A 24682-nucleotide genomic window follows, 5' to 3' on the forward strand; every position below is an offset into this window, starting at 1 on the left:
TAAATCTTCAAATTCAACCCCATCCATCTCTATAAAAGATCTTGTGGCAGAATAAACATGGTATGGTACTGTCTTAAAACCTAAGAGGTTAAACGACAAATAGAGAATATGTTCTAGCTATTTGTTTTTGATTCCTATTCAGATCCAGATTGATAGCACATTCAACAAAATCCAAGGGTTACCGTTCTTAAAGTAACCGATTTGCGCCCTAAAGTTATACGCAATGATCAATTAACACTAATTCCTTGGTAATTAACCCCTAAACCTGTTTTCAAAGTTGAAACATTTGGTCCGAGGGATTAATCGATAAAAATTAATTTTGGTGTTAATTTTCAATCGCGTGCAAGTTCGGGGGTAAATGGATACTTACGCTACTACTACATGCGAAAAACAACTTCGGCATCAAAGAATCATCAACCATATCGTAAAATTTGGAGATTTACCTCTAAAAATAAACCCATGAGAAGTGATAATTCACCCTATATCCATGTGGAAATTGTTCCTAGCAAATCCCAATTTGTTGAGTTAAAAACAAGTTAAAACCGAATGTAAAAGATATTATTATAAGATTATGCTAACAGCAGCAATTATTGCATGATGCATTTATGGAGACACACAGTTGAAAAGTATATGTAAGGGTAATAATTAGCTGTAGAGAAGGTGTGCAAATATATATACAAGTTTAATCCAGCAAGAATCTAGGTGATAAGGAGAAACATTACATCAATCATCATATGAAACATGAAAACTGGTGGTGCAGCCAGGCGCTTCAGGTTGCTCGGCCCCGCAACAGTCATAAAATTTGGCAGCGTATGGTGGATCATCAGGTCCCAGTTCATAGTACCTTCAACCAACAAAAGATAGATGAATTTTCCAGAAACACAAGAACATCCTAATCTCCTCATTAATTCAAGGACATTATAAATAAATGCACTAAACATTGCTTTCTCTATTCATTTGAAAAGTCTTCATTTCCTTGATAAAAGATGATTTTTGTTGCGTTAGTATATTGCACTTTCTATACCTTTCTCTGTTAAGTACATTTCTCTTTATCTTCCAATAGCCATAGGCCCATAACAGATAGTCATAACGCATATTTCGTTCCTCACACTTGTCATGTTTTTGGCATCGGATCCCTACACTTTTAATTTTATAGACATTGGGTCTCTCGGTCACAAAAAGTGTTAACGGTATCAATTCAGACAGAAAAATAAACCAATTTACGGACGTAATGTCAACAAAAATAAAAGTGCAACGAACAAAAACCTCATCTCAGCCGCACTAATGGCGCGTGAAGTACAAATTCTTTATTTCCGTGACGGAGACACCCAACGTCTACAAAATTACAAGTGTAGGGATTCAATGTTGACAAAATAAAAATGTAGGGATTCAATGCCAAAAAAGGACAAGTGCGGGGGTCCAAATATGCGTTTTTCCCTACCAATAATCATATTATGCTACCTTCCAACATCATCCAACAAGAAAAATATACTGATGATACAATAGAAGCACAGAAAATAATCACATTAAACTTCTATTCTAAACCGATAATGAACCAAGAATAAGAAACTGGAATGATTTCTTATGCAATAATGAAAACTGCTATCCATAATGTGCACAGTAAGCTGCTCCCTCTTTTCAAAAGTTGAGGGCTCAAAACATCATTAACTTACCTGCAAAACAGAATTTTTTTAAAAAAAACATACCGTCTTATGATCTTACAACCTACAAACAAATCTCACTTGAAATCGATTAATTAAATAAGTGATACTACGAAATGATAGCTCGAGTAGCATATCAGTAAATATGCAATTCCAAAGTTTGTTCTTTAATGTGCTACATTCTCTAAAATTCCTCCTTCCGCTCTTTGCTCTACCTTAAAACTCTGTCCTATTCCATTTGTTTCTGCATCCTTTGTGTATTTTTTTTCATTGTTGTTTACATCTTAAAGTGATACAACAAAATGATAGTTTGACCAGCATTTCAGTAAATATGTAATTCCAAAAATTTGTTATTTAATGTGCTAGGTTCTCTAAAATTCCTCCTTCCACACTTTGTTCTGTTCCATTTGTTTCGGCAGTGCCTTCCTTCATGTCTTTTTTCCATAGTTGTTTACATCTTTAAGATGAAGACATAAGGCTTAACCATTATCACTTTTGTTCAAAAAGTCCCTACCTCGAAAATGTTATCTTCCCGATCCATCTACTTGTCATTTCGCGATTTTCATGCCCTTTTCTGTGTTTTTCCGGTACCTCTACTTACAATTTTTTGTTCTTCTAGTCAGCAGAAAGGACATGAAAATCGCGAAATGACAAGTACAAGGACCGGCAAGATAACATTTTCGAGATAGGGGCCTTCAGAAAAAATATGATAAAGTACAGGGCCTCCGTATGGATTTGGCCTAAATTAACTGCAGCAACTAATTGGGACGAACACTACAATATAGCGAAAAAAACACAAATTGCATACAGCCATAGAAATAATTTGGATTAGGATTCCTTCAAGTTCATTTCAACTTAAAAATGAATGGTGTAGATTAGTTCAGTCAAAATTATACTTTTTTGACGGTGTAGATTCCTTAAGCTCATTGAGGGAATCCCAATCCAAACAATTTCATTGCCATGGTTATAATTATGAGCTTATAATATAGTCCCAATTCAATCATGCAGACAATTTCATTGAAGTAAAGTAAAGGACTGAATTGATCGAAATGAATCAGAATTTTCATGAAATTGTAAAATAATTTTCGTTCTGATGCAAGCTCAAGAATCTGAAGTATGATGAATTAGTAACAATTAAGCTTTTGAATTAGCAAAAAACGGTACCGTTTCTGGTCATCGTGACGGCGACAAACGAAGAAGGAAGGATGGAAGCGGCAAGAAGAGGAAGAATTAGAGGAACAGGTGTAAGTTTGTTTGCATCTCTTGCATAGTTTTTTCTGATCCATCTGTCTCCTCTGCTTGGCTTCAGTGAATTCTGATTTTTTTTTATCAGAGGAATTGAGTTGAATTTATGATCCACGATTTACAAATTACTACAATTACTAAAGCATGTCATCAAAAAAAAAGAAAGCCTGTAATGGATAATACGGAGAGAAAATTACGGTAAATTACAGTCCTGCGCTGTTATTTTTTTTAATTGGATTCTCTATTTGTTCCACTTTGGAACATTAGGGTCATTTTTGTGATTCGAAAAACATTAGCGTAATGGCTAATTGTATGCAACATCAGTTCATGTTCAAACATTAGATAGAGCGTATATTTATTTCATTTTAGTAACATTAGGGTCATTTTTAAGATTCGAAAAATATTAAGAGCCAAGTGAGCCGCAAAATAAATATTAGGATCATTTTTGTATCTTAACCCTTTATTCAATAGTCTAAAAATAAAATAGTAATAGATGTTAATTCATTAGCGTGGTTCATCAAAATTTGGTTATTTTCTTTTTCTTTGAAAGTATTTAATTAGCTATAAATATGGAATTGTAGTCTTTATCCTCGGTTTCTAGATAAAATGGACAGATATTACTGTAACAAAATCATTATCCTACTATAAATCAATCATTATTATTTCAGTTATAATCAAACCAGAATTCTAGTTTACATTATCCACAATGGATAAACATATAAGCGATTATCTTTCATTTTCATAATTATATATTTAGGCCTAGATTCAGTAAATAAATGTTTCACATCCCTCTTCTCCTAGTCTTAAGAGAATAATTTCAGGTATTCTTCTCTTTTCATATGGCACTGTAAAAATTGCGTGACAAGTTTTTTTACAGCATATACAATAATCAAACACTAAAAAAATAAAGCACAACAAGGCCACTAATATTCCGTTTAGTGTTTTATTTATTTCTCGTAATATTGTTTAGATGCATTGCACTAATTTTTATTTAATTACTTTTTGCGTTCTTAGATTCAGATATGGCGTGATCATGAAATACAAACTCGAGAAGCAATATCCTCCGCCTGTAAATGTATTGAGAATGCATTGGAGATTACTGAAGACAAACACTAATGGCAGGCTGGTGATTAGAGTTGAGATTGACGAGCAATTTGAGTTTTTTGAAGCAGATAGATCTAATGGCCGGTTTATACTTAATCTGGTGTCGGAAGATAACCCATTTAGTAAACTTATGCTAGATCATTTATCTATCAATGATTTGTTAGCTAACGATTAGGAGTCTACATTATATTCGACGAACAGAAATCTTTAATTTATCAAAACATTACAGATCTTGTAATGACTTAAAATATTTCAAACTGGACCTGTCAATTTGTATAGTTTTTTAATTCAATTTGATGTTTCAATTCGGTTTGACCTAAAAAGTGAACTATTACTTCTCAAACACTAACCAAAGTGAACCAAACCAATTTGCAAGAATTAAAAATATTTCAAATTGAACCAAATTAGTTGGTTTTGTTTAGTCTTTCAATTTCATTTCATTTTCAGTTCAATTTGACCCAAAAGTGAATCAACATCTTGTCACTTTCCAAACCGAATCAAACCAAAAAAATCAAAATTTTTAGATATTGCCAAACTGTACCGGACCAATTTTATTGGTTCAATTTGATTATTCAGTTTCGTTTGATTTTTGCGCATCCCTAATTATAATGGATCTGAATGAGAATGCATCCACTATATCTATGGACAAATTTCAGGCTAAAAAAAAAGGAAAAACCGGATCGAACCAAAGAATTTGTAGCACAAATAACCGTTATAGCATATCAACTTATACATGTTTCTCAGCTGTAACCAAGATAAACAGGAAAATCCAATGAAATGAAAGCTAAAACAATTTCCCGGCATTATTGATCAATCAAGGATATCAAAAAGCGTATATACACACCGAATTAAATAAATAAATAAATACCTCGGAATTTAAATAATATTCGATACTTTGGTTGAACAGACCAACTCTTCAGTTTTCCCACAACTGCATGGTCTAGTGACTTCAGGATCCATATTACAACACACTTGCTGGCAAAATAATTAGACCTGCAAAAAACTTGCATACTTGGCACCGAGGAAAAGCCGTTGAATACACAGTAAGGCATTTTTGGTGACTTCAGCATTTTCATGATTCATGAGCTTCATCACCCTTTCCTTAGCCTTCAAATCTGCAACTATAATCCGACCAGCAGGATGGGTCTGGATGAACTGTGAGAGATCAAAGCAAGCAACGGCCAAGGCTCTTGAATCACTGGATGTCTCCAAAATCGTAATAAGAACCCTCAGAATCTGCGGAAGAATATATCAGATTAGACAGCAGAAATTACATATTTGAAGCTCAATAATGTGGAACAATGACAAAAACTCTGATGGACATGCACTGTAATCTCAATTCTCAAATCCTGTTGCTACGTTAATTTCAAGCAAGTGGAAGGGTAACTGTACAATATTTCTCTGTGAAACAAGACTAGTCAAACACTTGCATTGCAGAAAATATGGTTCGTGTGAAGTTGGTCATTTCAGCTTGAATGAAGAAGAGGGTCTAGCAGTTAAGCTCCTGCACTATACGGCTTTTGGCATCAACATATCTCGCTCCAGGCGGAATTTTATTAAGAAAAAATGTCTTCCTCTCCTTTACAATCGAGACTTTCATCCTCTTTCTTTCACTTGAATTAACCTTTTATATCACTAATTAGCATTATAAGAGAAAGGCAGAAACTCTGTTCTAGGGGGAAACGGAACAAGCTATAGACAAAGATAACATAAAGTACAAATCTCCAGCTTTTTGTGAAGCTAAACAAAAGAATACACAGAATTCTTATAAACATTTGTGCCGAATTCGTCGGGTATAGTACAAAATTAGTCCAGATCCATATACATAGTAGTGGATGTATGCACATGAGACTATAATTTGTTTCCTCACTCTTTCCCCTTACATTTTTCATGTCTGGTCTAGGCTAACCCAAAAAATAATAATAAAATCTTCTGTTTAATGACCATCATATAACAATGTGAGCTTTAAATAGCAAGAAGACAATAAAACACTGGAGTAAAGGCAAGAGAAGATGGACAAAAAGTACCTGGAAATCATTATCTTCAAAACTGTTTATATTTTCACGCCAGAATATAGGATCTTTGTGCATAGGAGTCCAGTCAAGATGCCCAAGGAGGACTTCTTGCTTATACTTGTCGAAAGAACTCAGTTTCTTAATGTTAATCCTCAGGCCTTCTTCCAATTGGTTTAGAGCCTCCAACAAGTCCTACAAAACAGTGTCATTACATTACGCGTGACAAAAAAGGAGGTGGAAAAGCTCATATGTGAACAAGAATTGATACAAACTTCACGCAATGTAAATCAAAAATTAGGAAGTTACATGTTTGTATTTGACCAACAGCATTTCTGCTAAAACTAAATTGCATAAAATGAAAGCACACAACCACTTGGTCAGTAAAAAATCCACAACTATGCCAAATTAGATATGCACACGAGAGAAAGAGAGAGAAAGAGGTAAAAGAAAGGGATTAATACAACAGTAAGGTATAATTGAGAAAAAAAAGAGGGTTAGATGGAAGTCAAGGGGCACTTATTCAAATAGTACTTTATTGGCCATCACCACCACTAAATGTAGCCCTTTCAGGTTTCTTTTTTCTCACTTCATTTTATTCACCATACTTCTGACAGCAGATTTTAGGCTTAATTTGAACTGTTCACATTTAATTATTGTACCGCGGCCATGATTTCTTTAGAGTAAAGGCAAAGCAAGGCTATGCTTTTCCAATATGTTGATTATAATTACTAATAAATCAGCTCTTGGCTTCTTAGAGAATTTCAGATTCATAAGTTTACGCACCCAAAAGATTCTTTTGCGTTATCTCAACCCAAGATTCAACTACAAATAAGACTATGCAGCAATGTTATTTAGAATCAAAGACTAAGGCTGCAATCAAAAGAGAATGATAACTAATATTACTAAAAGAAAAGGAAAAAAGAATACAAACTTCATACCGAATTAAAGTTACTATAGGCCAGGCTAATTGTTAATGTTAATTCATTCACTGTAAGAATGCCCGACACTTAAATGGCAGAACATGGGCCACTATTTATTAAGCTATCAGAAAGAAAGAAAAAAACAGTACATGCTTATAAATTTCCGAAAATAAAGTGAACCAACTGCGGGAAAATGAGAGTTAGACTATCAGCTTCTCTTACCTCATCGCTCCATGCTTGAGTTTTTAAACTTTGAACAGTTTGTGGTAGGCCAAGGTCTACCATCTGTGCACCAAAAGTGCCTTTAGAAAGCAAATTCTTAAAGGTCAAGACAATCACCCTTACCACCTAGCAGAAAACAACACCACCAACTTGATAAAGTTAGATCAAGCATATTATGCATTCTCTAAATTTATCATAAAAATAATATGCTAAATGATTAACATGGACAAGCTACGCCCTGCAGAATTTTATTTTTTTGCACATTTTCCACGTACTCTGCTCAAATTAAAAAAAAAGGTAAAGGTAGCAGTGGGAACTAGTTAAATAATGTATTTCACAGCATCCTGACACATTTCAGCTAGAAGAGTGTACAGTTATAGAATAAGCTATATGAAACATAAGAAGACCTCACCTTTTCTTTTGTGGAACTCTTTACAACATCTATTAGTCGCGGCAAGGTTCTAGAAGTAGCCAAGTATTCAATTGCCGGTTCATAAAAAGATAATAACCAGATACAGAGGCATGTTTCGTAAAGAATCTGCAACAAAGAACAAGATATCAATAAGAGCTCAGTGTTCAAATCTTTACCTAAAAATATTTATTACATGCTACTTCAGACAGAAAAATAGCAGAATAGACTCAAGCCATCCCCAAGTGATTTGGACACATCAGTTGAAATGTAGAATTACACATCTAGGTGAAAGAAAAATTGATAAAAAAAATCAGCAACCGCAACTGTGATGAGGTTACCTGGATTGATTGCTGGGTAGAAGCAGGAGAAATTAGAGGAATCAGCAGTTTCACTCCATCTGCTTGAACAAATGAAGACCTGACTACTGGTTCCTTAAGTAATGTTGCTAGGCAGCTAATAGCAGTTGGAACGCCGCGACTAGGATGAGAAGGCTTCTTCAGCTATATTACATTTGGATATCATGATTAAAGTAGGACAAAATTACGACCTAAATTAAGGACCAATAATGCTTTTTTCTAACTGTACACAAACCTGAGAACAAAGCCACTCAACCAATCCTTTCAACACATCGTCGATGGTTGCACCTTTTCTCTTTGAATTTGAGGCTTCTCCATTTGCAACAGTGCCATCTTGAGTTTTTGGCCTAGCACTGTGAGAGCAGAAGAGTTATCATACAAATTTCTCAAGTTAGCTTTCCTTTCTGTTGCTCTAGGCCTCACCCTTCAACAATAGAAAGACAAACTGTATGTACCTTACTATCAAGGAAAGTATCTTGCAGCTCTTTTCTTGTATGTACCAATTACCTTTCCAGAGCAACCTGAAAGTATGTCAAATTAAAGGTTTTAGTTTTCATAGTTTGTCAAAAATGAATACTGGTTTTTCATAGGTTGTATACTAACTAAATACAAGTCATATTCAAACTAATTATAATGAATTGACATTTTCACATCATAAATGAAGATTCTAATTGTTTTGTTTGTATTTTGAAACTTGAAAGAGAAACAGCTAAATTATAGAAAGCTGAAGATATGAAAATAAGAATAAAAACGGGTTAATATACACATAAAAAGCATCAAAATTTATGAAGTGCATTACTCATTTTCCAGACATACAAAACGGCCTTACTTTAATCTATGTTTTCACTAGGATTTATCGAATGTGATGTCCCTAGTTGCTATTCTCTCTTAAACCATACTGACAACTGACACTTGAACAGCTAAAGTACATTTATGACCAGAGACTAATTGTTTCACTTTCACACCCTAATGTGCTATTCTAAGTCTACAGAAATAAACACCATTGGAAATTCTGTTCTTAGATTGTTTTCACACTGCAGGGAGTTTATTTACAAGTTAATAAAACAAAACAGAAACGGAGTTTGATGCCATTAGTAAAAAAACATACTAACCTAATGAAATGCAGGAATTATTAACTAAATTCATTTATTCAAAACCTGTAGTAGATTATCCGCTGGGTGCTCAAGTTGCTCTAGCTACAAACCGAATGTGGCAGATATATGGCTATTGAATTGAAACTATGCACTCAAAACAACTTCAGTCTCATGCAAGTAAAACTTTCAAGAGCCAGATCAAACTCAAACAAGAAAAAAGAAATTCAATAAATGAAGCCCATCAAACCTCTTAAAAATAATTATTAAAAAAATCCTCAAATGACAGAACTAACTTGAAGAAATACTCAACTTAAGAAAGGTTCATAAGGGTCCTCATTTGCAAGAGACTTATCATGGAATAGTCTAGCTCTTCTAGGATTAGCTGCAAATGAAAATCAACAGCAAGTTAACTACCCGCATCAAAAACAAAACTACTAAGGCAAAAAGAAATTACACTTACCTGTTAACATTTCATCAATTAAAGCAAGAACATATTCAACTGTTTCTTCCTTAAATATATCTCGTAAGATGCTAACAAATACCGAAGCATAAGCTGGGCCGTCCTGTCAATGACAACAGAAAATTCAGGAAACTCCCATACTATTGAAAAAATGCATTATAAAATGATTACACATTTTATAACCAAGGGAGGGACATAAGTATTTCAGGTATCAAACAAGTAGATAAGAAACCAAGCATATTCATATAACACGATAAATTGTCCACTTAAGTTAACTCTCTTTTTTGTTATACAAGTGCTAAGTGAAAATTTTCCTGTTCCATAAATAAGATGAAAGCAAAAATCATCTTGCTCTCTCCTACATAATCTCATACGAGTATTCGACAACACGTAGCTAGAAATAAAATTGGACATGAGATTCTGAACAACCTATGTAACAGACCCATGAATTCTACCAAAAGACAGGGCATCTCCAACCCAACTCTATAATAGAGTATGGCCCCACCGTATAGAGTAAATCAACTCCAACCCAACTCAATAAACTTACTTAGTTCACTGTTCATTTCTCTATAAGGACCAGTTTATACTATTTTGACTTTATAAATTACTTGTTTAACTCATTGGCATTAATTTACATAATTACATCCAAAAATAAAATAAGAGCATAACACATATAAATCATAAAAATTACAAAGAAAAGGCATAGCGTACGAAATAAACATTACATCGTCCAGCAATTGGGCCCTATGACTTTCAGATCGATTATCATAACGCCTCAGAAGTTGAAGATCGGACCCTGAGATCAGCTTCGTCATCATATAGGTCTCCCATGGGATATCCCTCTTAAGTACCTATAATTAAAAAGAGGTGAACCAAAAACACAAGCATCCATTGATGATCGAACTTAAACACAGTAAAAAAAACTTATAAAATGCCAAAAAATCCCTTAGCATTAGTTTTAATAATAAGTTAACAAACAGATAATCATCGCCAAATCAAATAAATTGATCGGATCACTAACCTGCTCAGTAGTAAGTTCTGCTTGGTTCATTGACACTGCAGCAATTTAAAAAAATAACATAAAATTAAATACCTAAGCTAAACCATTTAGATTTAATAAATCTAAGTCATTGTCATCTACATTTAGCACAAACTCACAAATTACATAACATAACAAAGAAAAAAATCAACAAAAATTTAGTCATAATTCAGATCAAAGATTAAAAAAAATCAATCGCGATTCTCATTGGATTAAATGCTAAATAAAATGCAGCTACATGCGAATTTCAACGGTTAAACGAAATATAAAACGGAAAAAAATCAGAGTGAAGAGAATTAAAATTAAATTAGATCAGTAACTATTGAATTTCAAAAACAATTAAAAAAATTAAATCAGCGATCGATTACGTACCTGGATTTTGGTTGAATGTGTGGAGTTTGTGGTAATGTTAATGGAAGAACAGAGAGAAAACTGTGTGTTCGTGAGGAGAGCTTCCTTTGATAGAGATTTGTGATTGGTGAGCCATGATTTGCTGCTTGCGTAGTGTCTTGTTTTACTCTGTACTTTTAATCTCAAGCGTACACGTAAGTTAGGAGGCGTCTATCTGACAGTTGTGCTTTTCTGACACCGTTTTGATTGCAGGTTACAAGTACTTCTCTAAGAATTATAGCATACAAAAATATCATGTTATTTTCTAAAATGTAAACTTTTATTAAATTCTAGGCCAATGATAAAATTAAAAACCTGAATTTTAAATAATATACAATTAAAAGTTAATTCTTTATTCTTTTAAAATAAATCACAATTTATATTTTTGGTTTCTCTTAAATCTACATTTTTTTTCAAATTGGAAAAAATACGGACGAAAAATATTAAAATGGCGCTCTTTTTGTCGTTTTCAATGAGGGAAATCGAGCCTAAAGAGAGAAAGTTCTAATTGATGGTTTTGAAGGTAGAGATGGAATGATTTCTGTTTTCTAACTAAAAATCATCGTCTTTTCAACCCGATCGTATTTTATAATTTTTTTGTATTTCTAATAAAATGCTCCTTCATGGAGATTTGTATATACTCCCTCCGTTCTTTTTAGTTGTCCATTTAGATAAATGAATTTGTTTACATTTAGTTGTCCATTTAGAATTTCAAGATAATATTAGCTATTATCTTTCAAATTTGACCCTTCCTAATAAATGACTCTATAACTCAATTTACAAAATATTTATTATATAGTAGGGTTATATTAGTATTTACTTTTATTATTTAAGACAGAAATCCCACTATTTTAATATGTGCACTTTTGACTAAATGGACAATTAAAAAAGAACGGAAGGAGTATATTAATACTTTTAATGTTGTACTATCGAGTTCTGTGGTGTATTCATTGGTTGGGTTGTGCTTACTTTCATTTTGTGTTGATGGATTATATCAAGATCTTATCGTTATGTGCACATTTTTGAAAAATCCTGCTTCTTGGTTCTTTAAGAGTTTATATTGATAGATTGGTTTTGCATAGCAAGTTTTTATCGACAAAGCACAATAGCAATTTTAATTTGTCAATAATTGAAGACCTTTCAACATAAAAATAAAATTGTTTTTGAGTTTAATTTTTTTTTATTAAAGGTAACTTATGATTCTTAAAATTTCAATTTATTAATTGTTAGTTACGAAGATAGAATTCGAAATATTTAAATAGCGATTTGCCCACTTGTAAACGATTGCAATTAACACATAATTTTATAAGCAGATCATTCATGAATTTAATAATTATGGTCATTAATCTTTAATTTAGCAAATTGGCTTACAAATTGATGAGATAAATTGCTAATTTAGGGGGAAATTAGTTTATAAATGAGAGGGCCTTTTGTCAAAATAGAGTTAATTGACCTTAATTATTAAGTTCACATTTGATTTATCTGTAAAGTTAATTTATATGCTAACTGCTTATAAGTTGAGTGGCAAATTGCTATTTAAGTCGAATTCGAACTCATAATCTTTTGATGTGTTTGGAGACGTATTAACCATCTAGTCTAGTTCACACCGTCGAGTTGAAGATAATTGGGGTTGAGTCGGCTAGTTTACACCGCATGGCTTACTATAAGCGGTGAAATATGACCGAGCCATTTAGCCAATTATTTAGAAACACCAACTCAAAAACCCACACCTCTTCTTCTCTATTCCTCTGCAAGTGTGTGGATGGAGATACCTCCATTCTCAGCAACATCAATCCTCCCATAAAAAAACATCAATTTCCCATATTTGTTCCTTTACATATATAGACAAAATGTCCCTCCATTTCTCCATTTCATCTTCAATTATCTCCCCTTCTCCACCTCTCTTTTCTCCTATTTCCTCTCCCTATTTCCTCCCTTTTTCCTCTCTAAATGGGTGCAATTCTTCAAGAACCACTATTTCCTACCAATACAACAATAAAATACCAAGAACAAGTGCAAAATTCGGGCTTTATTATAACTCCATGGATAAACAACCTGATGGGTGTTTCAGGGTCTCTTCTGTTTCCACCTCTGGTGCAGCAGATGGAGAGTTAGAGAATTCTAGTCATGGTGGTGAGAATCAAAAGAGTCCATTTGAAGAAGATGGAGATGAAGACGTTGAGGAGGAGGAGGAGGTAGATGTTGTTAGCCCGACTGGTGTTTTGCCTGAGAGATGGGATGTGCTTGGTCTTGGTCAAGCTATGGTATGGACATTTTGTGAAACCCCATTTTGTTTTAGTTCTAAAGTTTTCATCTTTGGGAGGTTTTGCAAACTTAACTGTGTTATGTGCTTTGTTTATTGCTCAAAAGTTTTATCTTTATCAGCTTGTTTCGAGTTTTTGCTTGTTTGAATATTGAAGGTAAGGTAGAAAGAAGGGGATTTTACTACGTAGGTTATCCATATTTGTTTAATTGAGGGGTAATGAACAATTAAACTTAGGAAAATGACAGGCAGACAGCGGATTCTGGTGTATGTAAGGACTGGTGGAGAGGATGGATTTTGGGTTTTGAGGAATATATTGTCTGTTTGATATTATTTTTGTAGGTGTTGTGTTGTTGAGGAAAGTGCCATTTTTTTTATCATTAGGGAGGGAAAGCGCTTGTGGGGGAATATTGAACCCACGGCCTTAGCATAATGCTGCCCGACGCTTATACCATTTGAGTTATTGCTCGTTGGTGTGCCATTGTTTATTTGTGCTTCAAAAGCTGTTAACAAAAATTTGTTTCTAAGGTAGAATATATGCTGCTCGGAGCTGCAACTAGCTTTTAAGAATGAACTCTTTTAGAAGGAAGTTCTAATCTCGATGCCAAATGTATTCTGAGTTTTTAGAGCTTGCCTGCCTCTTGGAGGTTTGCATAATTATATGAGTAAGGAATAAGTGGGAAATTTGCTGGAATTTGTTTCTAAATTTCGCTATTTTGGAAAAAAAATTAGTTGTAATTTGCTTATTCATCATATAGTTCTGGGATATGTGATGTAGTATTTGGAAATTCAGTGTTTTGTTTTGTACTGTCAACTTCTGCTATACTTTTGAAATAGTTGTTATCTTTTGGCGCTCGATATATGCTTTGAGTTATTTGTTGCTAATGCATTTTCTTCTGTTTTTCCCCCCATCAATTTATAGTTGTTTTGCTTTAAGATTTATTTAGTCCATTACATTTAAGGTAGGGAAAAGTATGTTAATTACTGGCATTTTGTATCCTGATGGATTTTTAGGTGGACTTTTCTGGCATGGTTGATGACGAGTTCTTAGAAAGATTGGGATTAGAGAAGGGTACAAGAAAACTTGTGAACCATGAAGAGAGGGGTAGAGTTTTGCGAGCTATGGATGGTTGCAGCTATAAGGCAGCTGCTGGTGGATCTCTATCAAACAGTCTAGTGGCATTGGCAAGGCTCGGTTGCAAGCCCATGACAGGCCCTGCATTAAATGTAGCCATGGCAGGCAGTGTAGGGAGCGATCCACTTGGTGAATTCTACAGGTAAGCCACTTTCATGGGTATTTTTTCCTTCACTTTTTACACTGTTTATGTAAAAGACCAAGAGGATGACAAATTGACAATGTGTTTGCTCCTTTTTATGTAGAAGAACTTGCCTATATAGTAAGACTTTGTAGCTATGACATTATTCCTTTTGATATTAACACTGGTTGTCTTGTTTAGTCGATGATGATATCAGCTGCTTATATATGGCAGTAATATAAATGTGAGTAGAATAAGATTGCATCTGGTGCTCTGGAATTATAATCTATATGTTAATGCACTTGTTTTATTCTATTTTCATGACTCATGAGTGAGTCATCCAGGGGTTAGCACAAAGATTCCGCATCAGATGCAAGCACTTACGTTTGATGTGTGGATTTGGAACCGCTAGGTGTCTAGTTACTGACCCTTCCTATTTGACATTTGCCTGCAATCCATTCGAACACATTTGTTATGATTACGCTACTGATTTATGATCACAGTCAAAATTTCTGATTTCTGCTTAAGCTCATTATGGCATTTGTTTTACAGTTCAAGATCCAAAGTCCAAACCTACATGTTCTTAGTTCTAAGTTTACCGTTTATCAGTCCATGATTGAGATATTGACTATTTGTTTCTTTTAATGGTATGCAAATTTTGTTGCTGCAATCATCTTATAAACCTTAACACATTCCCATTTATACATTATTTAGAGCAAAACTACGCCGGGCAAATGTAAATTTTCTTTCTGCACCTGTCAAAGATGGCACAACAGGAACAGTGATAGTTCTAACTACTTCAGATGCACAGCGAACTATGCTTGCATATCAGGTAAGATCTGTTTTTTTGATGAATCTTTTGCTTCTTCATATAGGGAAATTTATAGGTTCTTTATTTTCCATGGAGAGAATTTGCTAAGTCTACATATCTTGAAGCTGCTATAGTCATCTGTCTATTTTGTAATTCAAAAGTATAAAATATGTTATCAGATTCTGCCAGCTGCTTGCAAGTTCTATTGCTTTATTAAATGCAAGAATGATATCGTTTCAAGTGTTGACTTTCCTATGTTGTAAACGTGTTCTGCTTCATTGAATTGTTGAAAGTACATCAAAAAAATCACATAGAATAGAAGTCAGAAGGAAGATAAAAAGTAGGATAAAGTTTTGATGGATGTCAAGAGAATATTGATTATTTATTAGTATTATGGGCCTACTTTTGATAAACGAATGATCATTTAAAAAAAAAGTGGTCATGCTGTTTGAACTTCAAAGAAGTATGCATTAATTCAAGATAAATGGTCTGCAGTCAAACTAGGAATCTATATTTCAGTTGAGTTATAGTGTGCAAGTTATTCTGGCCGGTTTATTCCCATCTTTTGTTAAAAAATAAAAATAAATTGTGTACTTTAATTTTTTTCGCTATCCGTTTTTTGTTCCTGTAGTAGCTCTAATATAAGCCTCTTTCAGGGCACATCTTCTGATGTTAACTACGACGCTTCTTTGGCTAGTATAATTCCCAAGACAAACATACTGGTAATTGAAGGTTATTTGTTTGAACTGACTGATACAATTAAAACAATTACAAGAGCCTGTGAAGATGCACGGAGAAATGGTGCTATGGTTGCTATCACAGCATCAGATGTGTCATGCATCGAGAGACACTATGATGATTTTTGGTACGAGTGTACATAAGTCTGCTGATTATCTTATTATTCATCTTATTTTTCAATATTATTCTTTTTTTGATGGAGGTTGCTTGAAATCATTTAAAAAATATAACAACTTTGCATAATGAAAACATTTGATGGAATTGCTATTAACCAATTTAGTTAAAACCTAGTATAGGAAGTTTTGCTCATTTAATCACATCGGATGGAGCATATTTTTGACTTGTACTGAATTTCAAACCCTAATTATCAGACTAGTTATGACAGCTTGCACGATAAGCTATCTTAAAGATCTTTTGATTTTCTGCCAAAAGTGTTTTTTCTCCCTTTTTTCCACCTTATAAGCTGTTCGGTTAATATGGGCCTGTGGAAATATAATTGCTCCTGCTTCTTGTGCTTGGATCGAAGTTGGGAACTGCCAAATATGCAAAGGCCAATAGTTTAATAATTCTAATTGTCTTTTTGCAAAATTTGGATAGACAATTTTGTGGATCTTGTCCCTGCTGTAAATATCATTTGAGTCAGGATGCATATTCCTTTTTCCCATTCGCGAGCACCATGTAGGAGGAATATACAATATTCAGTTTTCTCTTTCCGGGTTCAGTAACTAATTATATTATTTTTCTCTTGTTATGCTGCAGGGAAATTGTAGAGAACTATGCAGATGTAATTTTTGCAAATGGTGATGAAGCCAGAGCTTTATGCGATTTTGCCCCAAAGGAAAGCACGATTTCAGCTACAAGGTATCTGAGTCACTTTGTACCGTTAGTCTCTGTTACAGATGGACCAAGAGGGTCCTACATTGGTGTAAAAGGAGAAGCTGTATATATCCCTCCTTCGCCATGTGTACCAGTTGACACCTGCGGTGCTGGAGATGCATATGCATCCGGCATTTTGTATTGCATTCTACGTGGTGTATCGGATTTGAAAGGAATGGGTACCATAGCAGCTAGGGTTGCATCCACAGTTGTTGCACAGCAGGGTACTCGACTCGGAATTCAGGATGCTGTTAAGCTAGCAGAATCATTTTCATTTAATCTCAACGCTTCCACCATGTCAGACGTTGGTTCTGATCACATTTCAAGCTTGTAACACGGTGGCTTAGGTCAGTAGCGTCGATTTTTCAATTCTTTTGGTAGACTGTAATCCTCAGCTGACACGTGATAGCCTTGTAACTATGTGTATTACGTTATTAATATACACATCGATTATACTGGCATTAAATTTGCCAAGTTCATCCAAATCCGTCAGTATGTATGTTTTCTGGAATAGATAATTCTGTATTGACCACTAGGATTAGAGCTACAGATATCGGTAAACCTATAGACTGTTCCTTTACATAACACGGAAACAGAAATAACTGAAACGGAAAATCGCGAAACACTATTTTTCTATAAGAATATGTTACAAATATAGAGTTTCATAATTTCTAGAACGTTTTCAGAACCGGGAAGCAAAACCCTGAAACTAGGTAGCACGAACACTTCAGTTGTGTCGGGAACTTAGTGTTCCAAACACGAATTTTCATTTTTAACATAAGGAACCTTTAAATAACACCGTTTTGACGTGTCTGTTTTCAAGTCTCCTATTTTCTCATGTCTGTGTCCGTGTCCATGCTACCGAGCATAGGATTTGTGAAGTTTCCATGCGATCCATTAAGTTTGTTCTAGTACTACTACTGTACTTAGGGTTTGGTGAAATGGCAATGGTCCCATATTATAGGTTATATAGCCTCTGAAATAATGAACTGGTGGTTGCTTTATTACATGTTCATATGCTACAAATTTAAGTTGTCTGGCAATGGCATAAATCTGGTGGTTGGACTCAAAGATTAATCATAGGCAAAGCATATATTCTCAGTAGATCTGGAATAGATATGAGTCATTATTATGCCAGCTTGAAGCTTCCTTATTTGCATATATTTAGTTCAACTATTTTAGTACAGCTTCTCTTTTCTGTATCTTCACTTCCTGATTCTTGTATATCATTTTTCTTGAAAGTTCATTTTCAACATATATTTCAACAAAAATGATATCAAATTTATTTTTTCGATCGATCCTAATCATATATCATTTATATTATCAATTCGTATATTATTTAATAATTCAACAGCTTTTACAATTTTTTTATGAATTCCATCTATTGCATTACGAGTATGCAAAAATTGAATCGAACTGAAAAATTTGGTTTGGTTCAATTTGATACAGTAACAAAATTTAGTTGAGTTAGGTTCGGTGTTTGACATATAAAAATCAATTAAGTTCTAGCGCAAATTAAACCAAATTATTCGAGCATATAAGTTCGGTTTAATTTTGAAATAAAAAAAAACAAAATTATTATTCGGTTTGGTTCGATTCAAATCAAATTACACCCCTAAGTACATAAAATGGGAATAGAATCTATCATTTGATTTTATGATTATATTATTAGATTGAAATGGAAAAAGTGATTTGTATGCCTTATATCTAATAAAAGTTTAAACTACATAAAAAGAAAAACAAAGTCCCTAATTCAGTCTATTTCTCATTAAATAATGCATTTAATATTTACTAAATTCTCTTGCAGTAAGCATTGAGTCAGTCAATTTTTAATTCAAGGAAAAGCATTGACTTCTACAATAGCCATCACCACAATAAAAACCTTTCAACCAACTCATAATTTCTTCAAAAATGAAATGGGTAGTTAGTTGCTAAATTGACTTAATTGGCAAAATATTTAGAACATTTCATTCAACCCTATGTTAGATACTTATGTTATTCTGTAATCTGTTAGCTTTTCACATGCATTAAAATTTTGGCCAATTCTTTCAAAAATATTTCACCTTTTTTAATTTTAATTTATATTCCAATATATCAAATGTTTCATTCTTTATCTAATTTTAATAAATACTTTCAGTTCTAGTCAACTCGACATATTTATATATAAACAAGTCAAGTTTTATTTATTTATTTTTCAATCTTGGCTCACCCTTTCGTTTTTTAAATTAAAAAACAATTATTAAAATTTAACTGCAATTGACTAAATTAAAAAATTCGGCCATAGATGATCTTTTGTAAAGGTTTACTTTTTTTTTAAAATAAATTAAATATTTGACTAAAATTAAAATGTAATTATCGAATTCATGCCACAATTTATGTTTTAAACATTGACACATATAATGAAAAATAAGAAAAAATGTAAAACATTTTTGAGTCATTAGACCCTTTTTTTTTGACAAAGACACTAATCTTATTTGGTGTAGTTCGTAACAAGTCAAAAGTTGTACAATATCAACAAAAATTATTGAGTTTAGGAAGTTAGAATATTATCAAAATGGTCCCCCATGATATAAATATATTTATAAATCTATAAGTTTGCTGTTAGAATAGAACCTCTTCCTCCTTTGTGGTGCAATAAATTTAGAATTTATTTAAATAAAATTAATTATTCAATTAACTAATTATAGTGATTTTTGCCTATGTAAATATTTTACATTCTTAGTTTTATCTATGGCAAGATACATCCTTGAACTTGTGATGAAAATATATTTATGTCCGCAAACTCTAACTTGGTACAATCCGGCCCTTAAAATTACATAATCGATACAAATCAGCTCTTAAGACTAATTCAGTTTATATTTCCATTGCATAGAGTTAAAATTTAGGAAAATAAATATTCTTTCAGAAAAAAATTATACAGATTTATTTGTATTTTTTGCCTAAATAATAAGTGGAACTTCTTAGAGGCCAAAACAATAATGATAAAAATGATTTAAAAGTGGACAAATTTGATCCTTTCTAGCATGGGTCTTATGCTTTTGTGTCACACATGTGAAGGATCTCCATAATTCATAAACTTTTTTTATGTTCATTGTGACTTTTATTCAAGCTTTTTTGTTCGCATCTTTTATTTCAATTTTAGGACAAACTTTATATATATTTAAATGATTGATCAATTAATCAAGTGTCATTAGGCATTGGCTACTTTATTCCTCATAATGGTTACAATGAATACCTCAAATGTAAATGTAAATCTCATCTTACAATTATAATAGCATAGCTATATGATTTGGTCAAAACCTATAGTTTAATGTATTTGTGAGAAGAAAAATGAGTTTCAAAAAAAAGGAAAAAACATAGAAGAGAGATAGCATTTTTTGCTTTATGCAAAATAAGCCCATGTCAATCAACATCACTAAAATATAATTTCTATTCCCCCTAAAAATATTCTATTAGGATTGACCTATCAAAATGTTTTTATACTTTTACTTTTCCTATTTATTTCATTCCTCCTCAAAATTTCTATCAATCTTATACACTTATTTGTTGTTCAATAAATCTTGCGGGAGAAATTAAACACATAAACTAGCAATTTATTGCTCAACGTTTATAACATTTGAGTCATAACGCATCGATAAATTTGTCCTTTCTATGATTGTTATGTTATTGTGCTGTTTCTAACATTATAACACTCCTACCCAATTTAGAGTTGGAATTTAACTTTTACCTCCCTTCAACAAAACACAATTTTAATTGCAGATTCCGAACTAAATTTCAATTGATCGGTTGATTTTTTTTTGAATTAAACTGCATTACTTTCTTTTTCATTATTGTTCTACATTTTATGTGTTATTTAGATAAAAATCATACCAAATTGAAAACCAAAACTAAAATCTATTTTAATATTTTTTAAGTTAACTTTTATTATATAATATGTGAATCATTGTTTCCATTCGTTTTATTTAGATTAAAAAATCAAAAATTAAAATTAAATTAATTTTTAAAATTAATATAAATATTTAGTTTAAACTATATATATATATATATATATATATATAACTTTATAAATTAAACCATATTATATAATTTTGACTATTACTAAAACTACATACAAAATAAATTGTTTTTAAATTTTTAAACTTTTGTGTTCAATTCATCTCATATTAAACCTACATATCTTACTAAGTTTGAATTTTCATATTGAACTAGTCCGAGTTTCTGAGACAGTATGGGATAAAAATATATCTTAATATGTCTTAGATTTTTTTATTTTAATATATTTAATTTTTTGATACGAAAATTTTTCATTAAAAATCATATCATTTAGAGCTCTAGTCATCTCCCACAACATTAGTAGGTAGTGTGGATTACCTAACTAGGGGATTTTAGCCAATAAAAATATAGGAGTCAAGAAATCACATTTGTTTTTTTAATGCATTTATTTTGCAATGTCACCACCAAAGTATTAAAATTATTGGATTTTCTTGAAACTACTTGACATCATGGCTTAGGCAAACCTCATTCCATGAAAAGAGTGGGGTCTAAAATCTATAAACCTCATCCAAATCAACCCATAATTTGAGAGTATGATATGGTGGAGCAAGTGGACTAAACCATAATTTACACTTATTCAAGAGAAATTATGGCAAAAAAATTTAGAGGTGTATAAAATCAAATTGAACTGATTAATTTCGGTTAGTTTGATTTGATTTGATTTGATTTAATTTTTATATTATAAAAATTAATGATTTTCATTCAGTTTAATTTGATTTTAAAAAAGTTTAATTGTTTTAATTTAAAGTGTAGATATGTTTTTAAACTAAAAAAATTTGTATTTTCTAAATTAACTCACTTTAACTTTAACTCTTAAACTTATGAAATAGGGCAAGTAAACCTCTTTTCTAGCCGGGAAAAAAAAGTCAATCCAAAGGGATGATTTGCACCAAGTCAATAAGTTTAGGGGTTGGGTTACACCAAATTAAAATTTAAAGATATAAATATCATATTTCCTACTCGATAGCTTAAGAAATTAAAATATCATCTTTATTTTAAATAATATTTTTAACATTCTTTTTGAAAATTAGTGCATTGTGCATAATTATTTAAAAATTATTAAATATATGTAATTTAGATTATTTATATTAATTTAGCAACATCAAATGGTAAATCTGATAAAAGCACAATAAGTATTTTAGTATAATTGTTGTTATTGTATTTGTTCTGATGAATAATTTTTGCTATTACTAATGAGTTATAACTCAAAAAATAAAAGCGTTAGACAGCAATCAGCTAGGTCGTGAATTCGATTTCTTCCATAAATCCCTCCTTCCTAATTATCAAAAAAAAAGTTATTGTTATGGTTACTGTTATCTTTTTAATCATTCAAATACTTTTATTTATGATTGAGGAATTATTTCTTATCATTCGGTAAATGAATATTTAATAAATTATATAATTAAATTGATATTTCTTAAAAAGAGTCGAAATGATTAATAATTTTTTAAACTAAACAAGTGGCAATATTTATATAGTCTAAATTTTTTTGATTAATATTTATTTGATCGAACAACATAAAATTACAAAATCGTTCGATCAGATAGAATTTTGCCTGGGTAAATTTTATCGTTCAACCTAGTGCCAAATTTTACTTTTCTTTGGTTAATAATTCACTATTCACTAATAGTGGATTGGTATGGTAAGGACTAAGGACAATATAAATATAATTTTGTATTTAGCTCATCGGATGTGAATAGAGGCAACAAAGTGTAAGCTTACCTACCTTCCTAAAATGATAATGGAGATGGTAAAATCCATTATCAATCCTAAACTTATATTTTATGCCCTTAATCTTTCAATTTATACAATCTTTCACTCAAATTTTGTATATTCATATATTTAAACCCTTAAGTTTCGTGTTTTATGCGTTAAATCCCCCAAATTAGATTTGACAGACTAGCCTTAGCCCATACTATGTATTTAATTTTTGCAAAATGGTAAACAAATTTTGACTGCTCATTTAAAAAAAAAAAAAATGCATGAACTTTAATAAGCAAGCTGTTGATAATGATCCAAGTCCTTTCATACTTTTAAGTTTTAAACATGAATATTTTGATTATTCATGAAAATAAAGAAAGAAAAAATCAAGGCTATAAATGCTTTATATGTTATTTAGATAAGAGCTTTGATGTAAAAAAAAAAAAGGTTTAGAGGGCCTAAAAATAGGGAAATTAAGTTTAGGAGTCTATATTCCATATAAACCAAGGGACTTCAATATGAGTTTTACTATTTATTTTTTACTGTAATTAAAATAGCATAGACATATATATCAACCATATATTAATCCTACTAATATTACATTGTAGGATATAAAATTTCATATTCAAATTTTTTGTTATTATCGGAAAGAGGCCGGGAGAGTATTCGTGGAAAGATATGAATCCACGACCTACCAGTTTACTACTCAACGCTTATACCATTTGAACAATATTTAATTTTATTTTTTCATGTACATTTTATAATATGGAGTCTCTAATATATTTTAAAAAATATCTAGATAGATAGTATATAATATTTAAAATTGTCACAATGAGAAAAATAAAAATTAAATGATCCTATAAATTTTGACTAATCAATTACAAGGACTTGACCCTTAATATGTATTCTTCAGCCCTACATTTTGGTTGATTTATTATTGAAATTTTATTTTATTTTATTGACTAAAATTAGTTTCAAACATGAAAATTTAGTAATTAACAATTCTAACCTTTAAGGCTATTTTGATATAAGCTTTGTAAAGGATTCAGTTTCACTTTTCCTACATTTTCATACCCAAAAATGTTTTCAAATTTGTAAGATAAGAAGAAGTAAGAGAATTCAATCATAAGTTCACAAAGAAAATTATAATTATAGATTTGACACATCAATTTAAATATATTACAATAATGGCTTTGAATCTTTTTTATTTATATGTTTCCCAATTCCTTTATACATTTACACTGTAAAATTTCATTTCAATAATTTCCCTGCCAAATAGTATAAATTATGTTACATTGAGCCATTTCATTTGAATTAAAATCTAATTCAACTAAACAATTAAGTAGTTAGAATTTGATTCACATTGATACTACCATAATAAACTAAAATAATTGCAGTCATTATAAAATGATTCTCTTTAATTAATTTAAACAATGATTTAAATTTATTAATAAAAAACAAAGCCCACTTTAGTGAGTGGGTTAAGCAACTTTTTTCAACAAAGTACAACTGAAAAGATAGGTGGCAAAAATGGACGGCTGAGAAGCAACCAGGGTACAATTATTGGAGTCAGTGGGACACGTGTCAAGCAGAGGAGCAATCGAAAGCATCTATGAAAGTGATTTACATTTTTCGGGTACGGCAACTTGCAAAGAACGGCGTGTACTGTGTCACTTTCCTCGAAAAAATAAAATAAAATAAAAAATGAATTGTCGTTACCGGTAATACCGGTAAAAACGACAAAACACGTGTCAATATCGAAGAAGTTCTACAGAGTACATATTTCCTTGTTCGTGACTATATATCCACCTCTCATTTCTATCTTCATCCACTTGGCATGTGGGACCTACTCATTCTTATTTTTTAAATTTTTGCTTCTAAATCGACAACAATTAAAATTAGAAAAAGAAGGGTGTAAGTAATTACTTTAATTGGTAATTTTTTAATTAGGAAAATATTTTTTTTTTGATAACTTATTAGGAAAATACTTGAGTGATCCGATCCCACAATTTGTGATTATGTTCTATTATTGACCTGAAATTAGAAGATATTATTTTTAATCAACA

The 24682-nt window shown here is 31.7% G+C and overlaps 4 protein-coding genes across 6 annotated transcripts; 2 read left to right on the forward strand and 2 right to left on the reverse strand.

The window, feature by feature from the left end:
• Nucleotides 1-207: 207 nt before the first annotated feature.
• LOC126675082 (uncharacterized) lies at nucleotides 208-2955 on the reverse strand. 2 transcript variants are annotated; one of them, XM_050369658.2, is made up of 3 exons: nucleotides 2826-2955; nucleotides 723-844; nucleotides 208-502 (listed from the first exon to the last, which is right to left on the reverse strand). In XM_050369658.2, the coding sequence occupies exons 1-2, from the start codon at nucleotides 2945-2947 to the stop codon at nucleotides 724-726; spliced, it is 243 nt and encodes an 80-aa protein (XP_050225615.1). In that variant the 5' UTR covers nucleotides 2948-2955; the 3' UTR covers nucleotides 208-502; nucleotide 723. The 2 variants fall into 2 exon arrangements, with proteins under 2 accessions (XP_050225615.1, XP_050225614.1); XM_050369657.2 differs by lacking the exon at nucleotides 208-502 and having other exon boundaries at nucleotides 620-844.
• A 57-nt stretch (nucleotides 2956-3012) lies between these two features.
• Nucleotides 3013-4280, forward strand: LOC126675081 (uncharacterized). Of its 2 annotated transcripts, none has more exons than XM_050369656.2 (2): nucleotides 3013-3104; nucleotides 3921-4280. In XM_050369656.2, the coding sequence occupies exons 1-2, from the start codon at nucleotides 3013-3015 to the stop codon at nucleotides 4183-4185; spliced, it is 357 nt and encodes a 118-aa protein (XP_050225613.1). In that variant the 3' UTR covers nucleotides 4186-4280. The 2 variants fall into 2 exon arrangements, 1 of the variants encoding a protein (XP_050225613.1); XR_007639679.2 differs by lacking the exon at nucleotides 3013-3104 and adding an exon at nucleotides 3115-3727.
• A 412-nt stretch (nucleotides 4281-4692) lies between these two features.
• Nucleotides 4693-11008, reverse strand: LOC126673673 (V-type proton ATPase subunit H). The gene is made up of 12 exons (XM_050367903.2): nucleotides 10901-11008; nucleotides 10511-10545; nucleotides 10215-10340; nucleotides 9490-9592; nucleotides 9345-9411; nucleotides 8391-8462; nucleotides 8171-8288; nucleotides 7918-8079; nucleotides 7580-7705; nucleotides 7168-7293; nucleotides 6038-6217; nucleotides 4693-5246 (listed from the first exon to the last, which is right to left on the reverse strand). Exons 2-12 carry the CDS (start codon nucleotides 10538-10540, stop codon nucleotides 4998-5000), a joined length of 1359 nt encoding a protein of 452 aa, XP_050223860.1. The 5' UTR covers nucleotides 10541-10545; nucleotides 10901-11008; the 3' UTR covers nucleotides 4693-4997.
• A 1594-nt stretch (nucleotides 11009-12602) lies between these two features.
• LOC126673888 (uncharacterized) lies at nucleotides 12603-17347 on the forward strand. The gene is made up of 5 exons (XM_050368198.2): nucleotides 12603-13182; nucleotides 14196-14458; nucleotides 15152-15269; nucleotides 15905-16113; nucleotides 16746-17347. Exons 1-5 carry the CDS (start codon nucleotides 12769-12771, stop codon nucleotides 17194-17196), a joined length of 1455 nt encoding a protein of 484 aa, XP_050224155.1. The 5' UTR covers nucleotides 12603-12768; the 3' UTR covers nucleotides 17197-17347.
• Nucleotides 17348-24682: the final 7335 nt, after the last annotated feature.

This window comes from Mercurialis annua, linkage group LG3, assembly GCF_937616625.2.
Source record: "Mercurialis annua linkage group LG3, ddMerAnnu1.2, whole genome shotgun sequence".
Classification (NCBI taxonomy): Eukaryota; Viridiplantae; Streptophyta; class Magnoliopsida; order Malpighiales; family Euphorbiaceae; genus Mercurialis; species Mercurialis annua.